The following is a 13,540-nucleotide window of genomic DNA, read 5'->3' as shown; positions in this document are numbered from 1 at the left end:
GATCATTTAGAGGCACCTGGGTGGCTCAGTCGATTAAGCATCTGCCTTTGGCTCAGGTTATGATCTCACCATCCCGGGATGGAGCCCCAGGGAGCCTGCTTCTCCCCCTCCTCCCCTCTCATGCTCCTCTCACTATCTCTGTCTCTCTCTTTCTCCCAAATAAAAAATAAATAAAATCTTAAAAAAAAGAGAGAGAGAGATCAATCGGATAATACTCTTTCTCACCATATCAAGATTTAGTGAAACAGTTCAAAAAATGAAAAAAGGCTAGTTGAAAATTAGGGGAAAAATGTGGCCAATCCCCACAAACCTGTAGCAGACCTCCTCTTAAATCAATGGTTATTTTTGGTATGGACTGTTCTGGGCCTGGATTGCCACTGTGTTTACACCACTTAGCTTCCAGATGGGCAGAAGCACAGCATGGTCCTATCAGAATCCGATTTCTTTCTTTAAGACTTGTTTTAAGCAGAAAATCATTTATGCTGAGTAGAAACGAAGACCCAAGAATTACGCCTGGAAAAGAAAAAAAAGGAGAGGGGTATAGGTTATAATTATTCTTTGTCAAAAAAGTATGTTTGAGTAAGAACTATCCATATTTTTAAAAAGCATTAATTTATCCTTTGTTAGTCTTCTTTTTCAGTTGGCTTTCTCCCACAGTTTTACGCTACTTACATAGAATTCTAGTAATGAAGCAGGTATGCCTCTTTCACATTCCTAACAAAAAAATATTTGCCAAAACATTATGACTTTTTCCATGTGTGAGCATTTTAGGTTTTATGAGTAGAGACATTTTCATTAAATTGTGCAAGTTTTTCAAACAACTACATTAAGAATAAGAACAGCTGCTTCATTTGTCTATTGTTAACATGATGGGAAAGGGCAATTTTCCGTGATTTCTTATAGTAACAAAGTAAGTATATTACTTTGCTAGACACTCAAGTTTTTGACTGGCCTATGTTAAAATTCAAAACAATCAAAATATATAACATGTGTTTTCTAAAAATTTTAGTTTAATCCAAACTTCACACATCATAACCACTTGAAGTTTACAAAGTCTTAAAAACAGATAGTGGCAGGTTAGATTTATGAGAAAAACTATATGCTATAGTTCAAAGTAAATATACCCAGAAAAGGAATACACTTTAAATTGTAGGTTTTCTTTTGAACTTAAACTAGAAGTGTAGATCAAAACCTTTTCATAAAACCAACAGCACACTTTAAGATATTTGGATGCAAAGTTAGAGTGGTGGGTTAACTTTCCCCCAAGGAGCTCATATTCTGAATTGTCATTGTGAATATTGAATTTCACCAGACCACATTTGTAATGCCCATGGCTTATTTTTCTAATGATATTTGATCCTTAAAAGAGATGAAAGATTAAAAAACACCTTAGGCCCATAGTCTACACGTTTCAGAGTACAGTACCCACACTGACTCTTCAACTCTGTGGAGAGTTGAAAACTTCATGTAGGTTGTATGCTCCTACTGCAGAAATAAGACCATAAATTCTAATCTTCCACGGAAGACATCATACCCAGGTAAGTTAAGGCTAAGACTTCAGTTAAAATTTAGGATGGCAGAAATCCGTTTCATAAATTTCAACTCTATTATGGCACCAAGATTTCCATTTCATTTATACAACTTTCTTGATTCACAACTACCCCTCATTTAGATAAAGAAAAGAGATAAAACAGAAAATTAAAAAAAAAAAAAAAAGAAACAAACAGGTCCCCAAATACCCAAGAATCAAAAATTATCTCCATTAATGGAGTTTAGAACACAAGCCATAACTTCCTGATCTAATTGCAATACATTTCCTGAAATATTTACTTCTCAGTAGTAAATATCTGCTAAATGAAACATACCAATTAATTATTCCAAAATTTCTCATAATGGGGATTATGGAAGTATAGGCTTGATTCAGTACAGTCATCCAGCAAATGAGTAGTAAGGGAATGTTAGAATTATATTTCCCTTTATTCCCCAATATATGCATCTTCATTCTGCCCTAGAGTGAAATACCCAATTATCTGGTAGTAATCTTAATGTGAATATTCTTTTGGTTCCTCATACACAAAATGTTTAATACCAAGGGCCTCCTAGGTTGCTTACCTCATTTAAGGTTTATTATTACCTGGCCAGACACCCAGACTAAAAAAACTCAGGGCCCACTTTGGGGGCTCTTGTTCTCTTATCTCCATGACTTAATTTCTAGATCATTCTGTCTATCTCCGTTATTTTAAAACACCAAGGAAGAGAGACTTTGGTAAGCTAAATGATTGAAATGTAGACCACATCACTTTCAAGCTTTAGTAGACTGACCATTCCGGAGGCAAGACCATCTGATTCAGTATAGGACTGGGCACAAGAATAGCCCTTCAAGAAATACCCCACCAAACTGAATTGCCAGTATAAAATGTGATCCAATGTTTATGTCTCAACATATGTTTTAATTGACAAACAAAACAGCAGAGTGCTTAAATATTTGCCATTCTTCATTTTGCATCACTGTGTCATAGAATAATAAGGTAGGATGGAGAAGACCTTAGAAGCCATCTATGCCAAGGCCCCCTCCTCTAAAAAATATCACACAAAATCCTTTTTATTTTGAAACAATGTTAGAAGCACCTAAAACTTGCAAAAATGTGCGGAGTTCCCGAGCATATACCTCTTACCTATGTAACCTGAGCAGATATACAGAAATCAGGAAATCAACACTGATAGCATACCAGTAAGTAATCTATAGATCTCATGTAAATTTTGCCATTTCCCCCACAAATGTCCTTTGATGGTCTGGGATCCAAACTTGGGATCCCCACTGAATTTAGCTCTCAGTCTCCTTAGTCTCCTTTCTTTGTCTTTAATGACCTTGATGTTCTTGAATAATCCAGGCCAATTATTTTGCCAAAAGTCTCTCCATTTGAGTGTATCTGATGTTTTCTCCTTAGAATGAAGTTATACATTTTTGGCAAGAACCCCCGAGAAGTGATACTCTTCTCCATGTTACCATATACTGGGGTATGTGATATTGATGCTTCACTACTGGCAATATTAACTCTGATTGTATGACTAAAGTGGCATCTGCCAGGTTTTGCCACTGTAAAACCACTTTTTTGGGGACACCTGGGTGGCTCAGTTGGTTAAGCAGCTGCCTTCAGCTCAGGTCATGATCCAGCGTCCTGGGATCGAGTCCCGCATCGGGCTCCTTGCTCGGCAGGGAGCCTGCTTCTCCCTCTGCCTTTCCCTGACATTCTGTCTGCCTGTGCTCGCTCTCTCTCCCTCTTCTCTCTGACAAATAAATAAAATCTTAAAAAAAAAAACCAAACTGCTGTTTTTTATGAAAATAACAACTATCTTGTGGGAGATATATGAAGATCATGCAAGTATCCTCTTTTACATCAGATTTTCACCTGCTAATGTTTTAGCAACCATCAATGGTTGGTGCATGCAATGATTATTACTGTGGTGTGTGATCATGTTGCTTTTCCATTTTTCTTATTCTTTCTATTCTTATTCTTTTATTTCCATTCTTGTTCTTTTCTTATTCTTTCCTTTTTCTTATTCTTCTACATTTATTAATTAGCATTCTGTGGTAAAAAGAGCTGTCCTTTCTACCCCATTTATTAGTTCAACTCTGTATTTCTATTAGTATGGACTCGAGGGTATTTATTTTATTTTATGGGTTATAATTTAATACTATCATTTACTTTGTTGCTTCTGCCCAGTTCTGGGCACTAAGAACCCCTTCAAGTTGGGTCCTGTGTCCTTCTGATATACCCCCAACATTTTTTGAGAACTTCTTCACTTTCTGGTCATCTAAGATGTTTTAGGTTTATCTTGTATTTTTCCCATCTCACCTATGGCATCAGCCATTTCTCCAAAAAGAGTTTCTTTTGCTGAAGAATGGTATCTAGAAAACAAAATCTGGGTGGTAGGTAAGCTCACTGTTACTAGGGCTTCACTGCTTCTAGGCCATCTCAGCAGAGAGGGCTACGAAGCCTATAAGGCACTAGAGAGTGGTTTCTAGCCTTCTCTCTTTCCTTATTTGTACCTCTTCCTATGACAGTAAGAAACTTGCTGAACACCCCTTCTAATGTGCTGATTTCTAATTATCCCTGGAATATCACTTTGAAGTGGTGAAAATTAAAGCAGAAGAACTAAGACAGACATAAAGGACAGCTTCATGGGAGCAAAGTAATTACCAAAGAAAAGTCTACCAAAAGAAAGGGCTAATATCTATCTCTAGGAGTCTTGTTAAGAATGGGCTTGACAACATTTTGTCTGGAGCGTACAGATGAAGATTACCTTTCTCACTCTATAATACCTTTCATTTATACAAAGATATTTGCAAGCATATGATAAAATCTTTTTAGAAGTAACTTAATACATACAGAATTTGGATCTTACTAGATAGTTCTACTATGCAGGAACTACTCAAATACTGATATTGTACTGTCTAAAGTAGTTCCTGAGGTTTTGCTTAAAAAAAAAAAAAAAGACTAGTACTGGAATGACAAAGTTTACATTATTACATCTTATGTATATTCTCAGAAAGTATCTATCTCTTCTCAAAGAACTTAAGTAGGGTTGATAGAAGGCTTTTCTTAATTCCCCAAAGTTATACAATTAGAAGTATTTATCGCCTGGGGTGAGGAAGGACATGAGAAAAAATTCTAAACTTGAATTATTACAAATAAATATAGAAATACTGACAGCTTTTGTGTCACTGCAAACACTGTTAAATGCATGAACACTTCACTGTAGTCATACAAATCCTATTCTTTTTTGCTTGGTAGAGAGAATGGGATACCTAGAATCCGTGGGAGAATAAAGATAAAGGTCGGGACTGTGATCTCAGAAAAATGGCCCAGTAGGAAGCCAATGGTCAGGCCAACACCTGGGAGCCTGCAACAAGAGGAAAGCCAGGCAGACTCAGGTGTGTGGTGAGGAGAGCAGGAGGAGGCACAATGTACCCGAGATACAGAGACCTTACAACTGAGGTAGGCACTATTCCAGCTGTAGCTTTATTTCAGCGATAATAGAATCTAAGGACTGCTTTGCCAGAAAGTAGGCTTGTAGGGCTGGAAACTGGCCAGACTTATTGATTTTCGTGTTTGATACTGTTCGGAGTTGGCTTTGGTTCAGGCATGTGTGTGAGATTCAATGAAAATCAATGAGGTACAGTAATACCTTTGGAAGAGTGACCTTTTCTCTTGCTCCCTGGCTTTGAAGTTAAGAAAATGAAGGCGCTGGAGCTGCTGGCAGTCCCTATGTGGCGTCTGAGGCCAAAGCTATGTAACAGGGAGGGGAGATTTAATGGATTCTGCCACGCCTAAGGACAGTGCCAAGTCCCAAATCAGCTTTGGTTGGGTTTTCTGTCATTTACAAGCCAAAGCATCCCACCTGATATACAGTCTCTAAGTAAAGGGATTGCCAAGGGTAACCCACAATCTTCTATTCTTACTCCTTACCTCTAATCCCTTATTCCAGTGAATTTCTCTACCCTCAAGGCTTTAAGGACAATTTCTTAGGAGAGTAATTCATAACCATGCCTAATTTCTTAAGCCAGTGCTACTCCCATGCTTCTAACTGTGAGCCTTCTGGATATCTGAGATCACCTCCACCGTGGTTTTTATGCGTACATGGATTCATTACTCAACCAACATTTACAGGTTATCTACAACATACTGGGTATACGAAGGTAAAGTAAATAATTTGCATTTTTTTCTCACACCAGATTTTTCCTTGGCAATTTATCAGCCTCAAGTTCCAAGATCTCAGGAAGTACTAGAGGGGAAAACACAACCAACATCATGTGTAATATTGACACTGTTAAAAAACAGGGACATTTCCCTACTATCAAACAAATCTTTTTTTTTTTTTTTTTTTGCTTTGTATTCTTCTTTGTACTGTTAATTCTTTCACTCTAATCAAGTATTTGTGTACCTATATTTAAGTCTCTTGTCATTTTTTTCTTTTCTTTTCCCCAATAATAAGTCTACTTCTCACTCTCTTCTTAAACCTCTGTCATCCTTTTACAGTTTGAACTTGCCTCTATCGCAGGTCTAGCAGCACGGATTGTGGACTTGCTTAAACACACAGGGGCCAAAGGGAATGGAAGATGCTTATGTTGGCAGTGAGGACAGAGCACAGGCATAGACATAAGTCTATGTCCAAAGGCACAGACATAAGTGTGCCCTGCTTGATCCTTTCTGCCCCCTTCTCTGTTCTTCTGTGCCATACACCTACAAGGAAATGAGGTGTGGTTTGCTTGGGAAGCTTATGCAACTGATTTAACCCAACCCCCACATGCCCATTGGCCCAGCACACTGACTACACACACCAGTGGGCTGCGGCTTTGCTCCTCAGTAAGGGGTTCCGGTTACTGGTGCCACCACAGAAAGGGTTGCCCACAAGTAGCAGCTTTTAAGTTTAAAACAGAGTCTCTGTTCCCTTTTGAACAATTCCTGCTATTCTTTTTTTTTTTTTAAAAGCTACAACAAAATAATAAAAAAAGTGTTAGTTCAAGTGGTTTTAATCTTGGCGTAAATGACCAGTAATAAGAGATGATGATGATCACTTAATAATAAAGAGTGGTGATAAATTTCACAAAGGGTCATTTATAAATGGTAAACCAAACTTCACACTTTTACCACAAAATATGAAAGTAATCCCTGGGACCCGTGACAAGGTTATTAATTTTCCTTTTCCCTTTCTTTCACTCTGTGAGAAGCTAGCCTATGGGACATCGTCCTCTCCTGTTTGTTTTTTTATCAGGAAACATGCTAAATACCTTCCTTGGGATGAAATGAATCTTGTTTTATGTACAGCCACACACATACATCCAGGGCCATGGAGAATACTCAAGAGTTCATGTAAACTGGATACTTAGACATTTCAAATCTGGTAGAAATGGCAACAGAAAGTGCATTAAGGAATGTGTTTGTCTCCTTCCTAGTGGACTATGAATGTGCTGTTGGATAAAATGACTACATGTAAAAACTATAAAGAGCTATCTTCTTAGCGCTAGAAAAAGCCACATGATTTTGTGACATTTTATCTCATTTTATCTCTATGTGTACGTGTGTGTGCGCGCACACTGCAAATAGGACAATACGTTTACGTTTGTTTCAGCTGGCAGATATATAGGTTATCCTTTACATCTTCTGAACTGTTCGTTTTCCTCCTAAATTTCCAAAAACAATATAGAGAGAAGAAAAAAAATTAAAGAACTATGCTGTGGAAATGTAAGATTTTAAATGGTCACTTAAACTTTTAAAGCATGAATATTAGTAAAGTTACTCAAACACTTATCAGGTCATTTTAAAAATCTTTTAACTTCGAAATAATATTAGGCTTTTACAGCAAAGTTGATACCCTTCACTCAGCTTCCCTTCAAGTTAACAATTACATAAGCTAACTTCCGTCAGCTATAATATGATTCTCAAAAGCCGGTAAGTTAATCTCAATACTATCAATTTATAGACCTCATTTGAATTTCACATTACTCCCCTCATGTCCTTTTCCTGCTCCAGGATCCAATCCAGGACCCCACACTGCATTTAGCAATTGTGTGATCAGGTCATTTTGACCGAGTCTATAACCTCTTCTACTTCCTTCTATTCAAAAGAATGCTTTTCTGCCTGATTTTTCCATTGGCCTCTTTCAAAAATCTGTGTTTATATTTTTAATTTCAGCCCTAGCAAACTAAAGGCAGATATTTAATTAAACTAAATGAGGTGTAACAACATTGAGAAGCAGTTTCAGAAACAACTGGTACCATAAACAGAAATAATCTTGCTTGGTTTGCATACTGACATACTCTTCATTGAGTGTAAAAATTTAGTTCAAGGAACAAGTAGTTTCATGACCTTTCAAATCCTTCTTCGGAAGACTAATAGGTTAGTCTTGTTTTGGAGAATGTTTACAAAATGCTGCCAGCTCTGCATCGTCAGTCTCTACTAGACACTTGGTAAGGCTCCTATTCTCTACATGCTGACTGTGCAAAACGCAATCCGAATTAGGGCTTCTGTATGTCATGAGGAAGAGTACTCAGTGATGACATGTACTAGCAAAACACATCCAGGTATTTTTTTATACAGCTGGAAACAATCTAAGGCTACCAGAAAATCAGCAAGCATGGGTTAGATACAGCTACAGGTCAATTTGCATAATAGTGAAGCATCAGGGTGCCTAAAAAAGTGAGGAAGAAACAAATTTTTATAAAGACCTACGAAGAGATGATCCATAAAGAGATAACCAAAAATTTTTTCTAAGTATGGTTCATAAAGAGATGATTAAAACTCTTCTCATTTCTAGTTCCTTCAACTAATTATGTTAAAGTACATAAAAAAATGGCAGTTGAGTACTTTAACCATGAACAAAATAAATAAACCTTGTCCCCAACCCCATCAGAATATGTAAGTTGATCAGATTGTATTTAATTACATTCTATTTTATAATATGCCTATATGTTTATACCTATTAATGTAGTAAACTAAAATGTAGCATAAGATTAATATAAACTAAAATACAGCACAAGATGAATATATGAAACAGAACAAAACAAAGCTGTTAGAGAACTACATTTATGTTGAAAGTGCTGCTGATGCTCTTGAACAAATTTACTACAAAGTCTAGCCTAACCGGGTGGTCCCCTTGCTAACATGTATCCCATCCAGTCTGATGATTTGCCATGGGTGGGGTTTCCAATCCCCATGTACTCTCACCCAGTCCTCACTGCTGAATAACCACCCTCCCCCCCGCCCCTGCCATCCTCCTGCTCTAAGGCTCTAACACAAACCTCTTTTGGCCATAATAAAATGACAAGTAACAGAAATGGGACTTCTTTTTTTTTTCTTTCACATAAATTAAGAGGGAATTACTCATCAAAGATGAAAATGTCTACAAGTTGGTTATTTTTATCTGGTCTTTGTCTGGGAGAGGTATTTTTTGAGAAATGTTTTAGAACTCTCAGATTCTAGAAAAACTAAACTAAAAAAATACCAAAAAGGGTAATGGAGGATAAGCTTGGCCTCTTTCTTCCTCTCCAACTGCCACAATGCTCACTGTTTTCACAGTTGTGTCAGTTTATTAGAAAAATAAAACTTTATTGGACCATGTAGCCATTTCTTTTTTTTCCTTCCTCCCTTCCTTCCTTCCTTCCTTTCTCTCTCTCTTTCTTATAACCAGACCGGCAGATCCGACCATGCATACTGGAACGTGTATAGCAACCTTCTTACAGAGGAAGAAACAACAGTAAATACACACTTCAAAAGTTCCTTAGATGAATGTGGTAGCTGGTTAATTTAATTATGTGAGGAGACTGCTGTGAATCAAAGTTTTTTTAAGTAAGTTACAGGGATGGAAGAATTGGTATAAACTTCCTCAAACAGTGTTGAAAGCAAAATGACTTGCTTAACAATTTACTACAACTGCTTAGAAATTTGTCTTGATCTGCATAATCCAGGTGTTTTAAGTCTGATATAAGTGACCAATCAAAAGCCAGGAGACCTATTCTAGTCCTCACTCCACCTCAGAATATCGCTGGGCAAATCACTTAATCTTTCATCCTTAGCTTAAGGGGGGAGTTAGGATTAGCTCAGTGGGCCTCCACCTGAGGTTCTTTGACCTGAGAGAGTTCCACATAGTAAGGGTGGTTCATGAGGTATTTTCCATATTTCAAAGACCCCGAAAGAAATCATGAATCTATCTGAAACAAGCTTGGAAGTGCAGTAAATTTTTCTTTTTGGTTACAGTCATATCGAGTTGGTGTAGTTACGTTAGCTATCTCATCCTAAATGCAATGTGTTTGGATCATGAGATCTATGAGAGAATTAGATAAAAAAAAAAAAAGGGTTCTTGATAAAGAAAAGGATGATCTTTAAGATAACTTGCAACTCGAAAATTTAATGACCTATGACTTCAGCATTCACATGGTGCTGAGAGAGGGAAAGGAAGGAAGATACAAAAAAGACCAATATTTATTGAGGAATTTAATACATTTGTGCCAAGGAATGTGTAGGGTATTCTGAGTACATTATTTCACCTAATCCTTTCAGCAGGCCTGTGAATTCAGTATTTTTGCCTTCATTTCGGAAATGAGCTGTGTTGTAACTTTTACCACCATCAACTGCCAGTAAGTAGCAAGGCTAGGATTCAGATTCTGTCTGCCTCCTTCCAGCAACCAGGTTGCTCTATAAAAACTACTGCTATTTAGTTAGCTCTTAGTAATTTCATTTTTCCAACTGGCAACAGGGTTGTGAATAAATGCTTTTTCCCGTCCTCAGCTGTCCTGCATGGCCTCAGTATGTTATGCCAACATAGCCTACAGGTCCAGACGCCCAGCCAGAAAGTAAAAGAACATCTAGGATGTGTCCTCAGTCACTCATCACTGACAACGTTGCTAGGCCAGAAACTTTCCTAGCAAATAGCCTACTCATGGCTGATGTGGATGGGAGGGCAATATGCTGTGACCATAGGCAAAACTAAATGCTGTCACAAGTTCAGTAGAGTGAGGGAGAGAGATTTCCTCCTAATCTTCACTTTTTCCACTGTCCCAGCATGGAGGGCTACAACAGTTCTTGTTCATTTCACCTACTACTGACCTATAGGGTGCTACCATTAAGATGCAGAGGAGAGGCTACTGAGATCTCCTCATTACTGGGACTGGAAACTTTCTTCTCTAACAGCACTTTGAAGTGAGATATCTTTATGTCAACTGATAGTATTTGTGTTGTCTCAAAGGCCCTTTTTTCTCCTGTCTATAGAACATTGTTTTAAAAATGTATATATGGGAAATTTTTATCAGTTGCCCTTTCCCCTTCCCAAATGTACCTAAAACTAGAAAAATCATTCTTTACCATACCTTTGTGAAAACTAGGAAAAGAAATAAAGAGCACTTTTTTCCCTATACTACTTAAAACATACAAAGTCCAATGCAATGGGACACAACTCTAACGTATCGAACCTACGGCCAACAGTTTTCTAGCAGTCTAGATTAAGTTTAGAATCTGGTAACTAAAAACAATAGGAAGAAATAGACCAATGTGGCTAGAGACAAGATTGAAGGTGGATAGACTTGGAAGAGTATAATTGTACTGGATTTCTCATTAGGAGGAAGCAGAGTCCTATGAAGACTTCACATTCCCCAAGAGAACCATATTTACACAATTAACAATTCTTTTGTTGGAAAAAAAGCTTTCATTATTGCATGTGGACACATGTGGGCTGTGTAAAAAATATAAAAGATGTGTAACACACGGTAAACAGAAAGTAATGATCTTAAACAGGCCAAATCCTTGAACTCGTCATTAATAAATGTCTCTCCTGCATTCAGCTACCCGGGCTGCTGGGAGCCTGTTTTCTTCAAGTACTTCAAACACTGAAATCCAGGAACATTTATTATTTTAATCCATTACAGGCAGTGCTTGATTTAACTTTATTGGTTGTGGTGGTGGTAGTGGTTATAAGTGGGGGTACAGCAATGTTCTTTTACACATCATTTCAAAAGGGCTTAATTATATTTTATAGTTTGGGCCAGGAATTCTGCTTGTTTTTTGTCTAACAAGGTTCAAATGGAGTTCAGGTCGATGATGAATCAGAAGAAAAAGTCAGAGATGGTTATCTCTCTGAGATGAGCTCATCTCCCTCTACGAAAGGCTGGGCAGGTACACGATGTTCACTACACAGAGCACATGACAGTGCTTGACATCTGAAGCTGTTTGCTTATTAGAGGATTTTTAACACATCAGAAATGCAACTGAGTAGTTATCATCTTCATTTCTAAAGTAACTATCCTATGTATTTTAAAGGTTTCCTGTTAGAATCCAAAGCAGCTACGGTGACCACCTAGCACTAAAACAAAAAATGTATGTGAAGAATAATAATCATGTAAGACATTTTAAAAAATGCACAAAGCTTTTGAAACAGAAATATTTAAATATCCCAGTAAATGTGTCTGAACAGCATTCATCTCCCAGTGGGTTTTTTGACTTAAAAAAAAAAAAAACAAAACAAAACATCAAATATTCCTGATCTGTTACCTCTCTTTCTAAGGGTGCGAAAAAAGATCAAAGGTAATAGTATTAATATTACCTATTATTATCCAAAATTCCAGCTAATCATATATTATTGGATGTAATAATTACAACAAGGGGAATAAAATTTGCATGGTGGGATTTCTTCTCCATCGTGTGTGATTTTTCTAAGAAGAGGACAAGAGAATTACTCCCCCAGACAGCATCTTATACACTTATGATTTTTATTTCCCACCATATTAGAGAAACAATATGAAACACTAGTTTGGAAAAAAGTAATGAGAATTTTACTTTTTTCTCCTTATTTCTCATTTAATTTTTAGAACTTCCTATTCTACTTCTTTTGAATGTCTCAACAGTCCTCAGTATACACAGGAAAGTATCACTGCTGAAGAGAATCCATAATCTATAGGTAATTTTAAGAGTAAAGTAAGAGGGACACACTAGTTCATCAGTAGCAACTTTGAACCTTGTTATAAAGTAATAAGAGAGAATCGGACCAGGATTAATAGTGGTACTCAGTTGTGGGGTGAGGGGTGTCATGTTTCACAGACTCTAGGCCATCTGTTCTGCCTGCCTCCATTTTACTTCTGCAAAACTATAAACGCACCTCTACCTCAGGGACTATAGAAAGGCATTAGAATTCTTCTGCTTTTCATTATCACAAGATTCAGTAACTCATTTCATTGTCAAGATAATCCCCTTTTACTCTTTCTTTTGCGCTTGCGGGGTATGCCAAAATGACAAATAAAATCCCAGATGTTACAGACTCGATGAGGTCCCCACCTTTCCTTGAGTGTTGGGTTTATGCTACTTGGGATATAGTGTCAAAAATGACAGGACCCTGATGCCCACACCCAATATTCATTAAGGTTTGTTAGTGATTTGTATAGCTGTCTACAAGCTGTGCCTCCACTTCAATCCTCAGTGGCAGCTTGAAAGTCAAGTGTGTCCTCCGGCTTTAACTGTCAAAGCATTCATCTCCTATTGTTCAGGCACTGGAAAGAGAAGCTATTTCTTAAAAGTAACAAAAGTCTTTGGGGTGTTGTAAATGGCTTGCTGTTGCGACATATTATTTTAGGTAGTCATATCTAATTTAATGTTTTATTTCCCCTTAGGCTTACTTGCATTTCTGCCGCATCCAACAGCTATGACAAGGCCTTAAGAGATTTTCCTCAGGAGATCCAGTTAACTATGGAATGAAAAGCTGGAGCTCCACTTTGCATCAATTAATGACCATATTTCATTTTTTCAGTACATGAAAAAGAACTTTTTTTCTTTATGTTTTATTGCTCTTGAATTCGGTGAACACGAGAAGAGGCATTTGTCTATGTGAAAAATAATGCGGCTATGCTTTCTTTCTCTCTATTTTTGTTTATACACATAGATAAGTGCATCTGGATGACAGAGGCGGGGATGGTGAAAGCTATTTAAACGACAGCTCTTTGACCAGAAGGAGTTCAGCTCATTGTTTCTGCCATGGATGACAAGTCCCCTAAGTG

At 37.3% G+C, this 13,540-nt stretch overlaps 1 protein-coding gene across 5 annotated transcripts in view; it reads right to left on the bottom strand.

Moving 5' to 3' along the window:
* The window catches only part of VPS13B (vacuolar protein sorting 13 homolog B), a 762,523-nt gene that overhangs the window by 155,599 nt on the left and 593,384 nt on the right, over window positions 1-13,540 (bottom strand). For all 5 annotated transcript variants that reach the window (XM_045077980.1, XM_004768902.3, XM_004768901.3 and 2 more), the window contains exon 37: window positions 311-513. In XM_045077980.1, coding sequence (XP_044933915.1) covers window positions 311-513 — 203 coding nt within the window. The remainder of the gene's footprint in view (window positions 1-310; window positions 514-13,540) is intronic.

Source organism: Mustela putorius, unplaced genomic scaffold (assembly GCF_011764305.1).
Source record: "Mustela putorius furo isolate JIRA1106 unplaced genomic scaffold, ASM1176430v1.1 tig00000228_pilon_pilon_pilon, whole genome shotgun sequence".
Classification (NCBI taxonomy): domain Eukaryota; kingdom Metazoa; phylum Chordata; class Mammalia; order Carnivora; family Mustelidae; genus Mustela; species Mustela putorius.
This window is presented reverse-complemented; position numbering and strand designations above follow the sequence as displayed.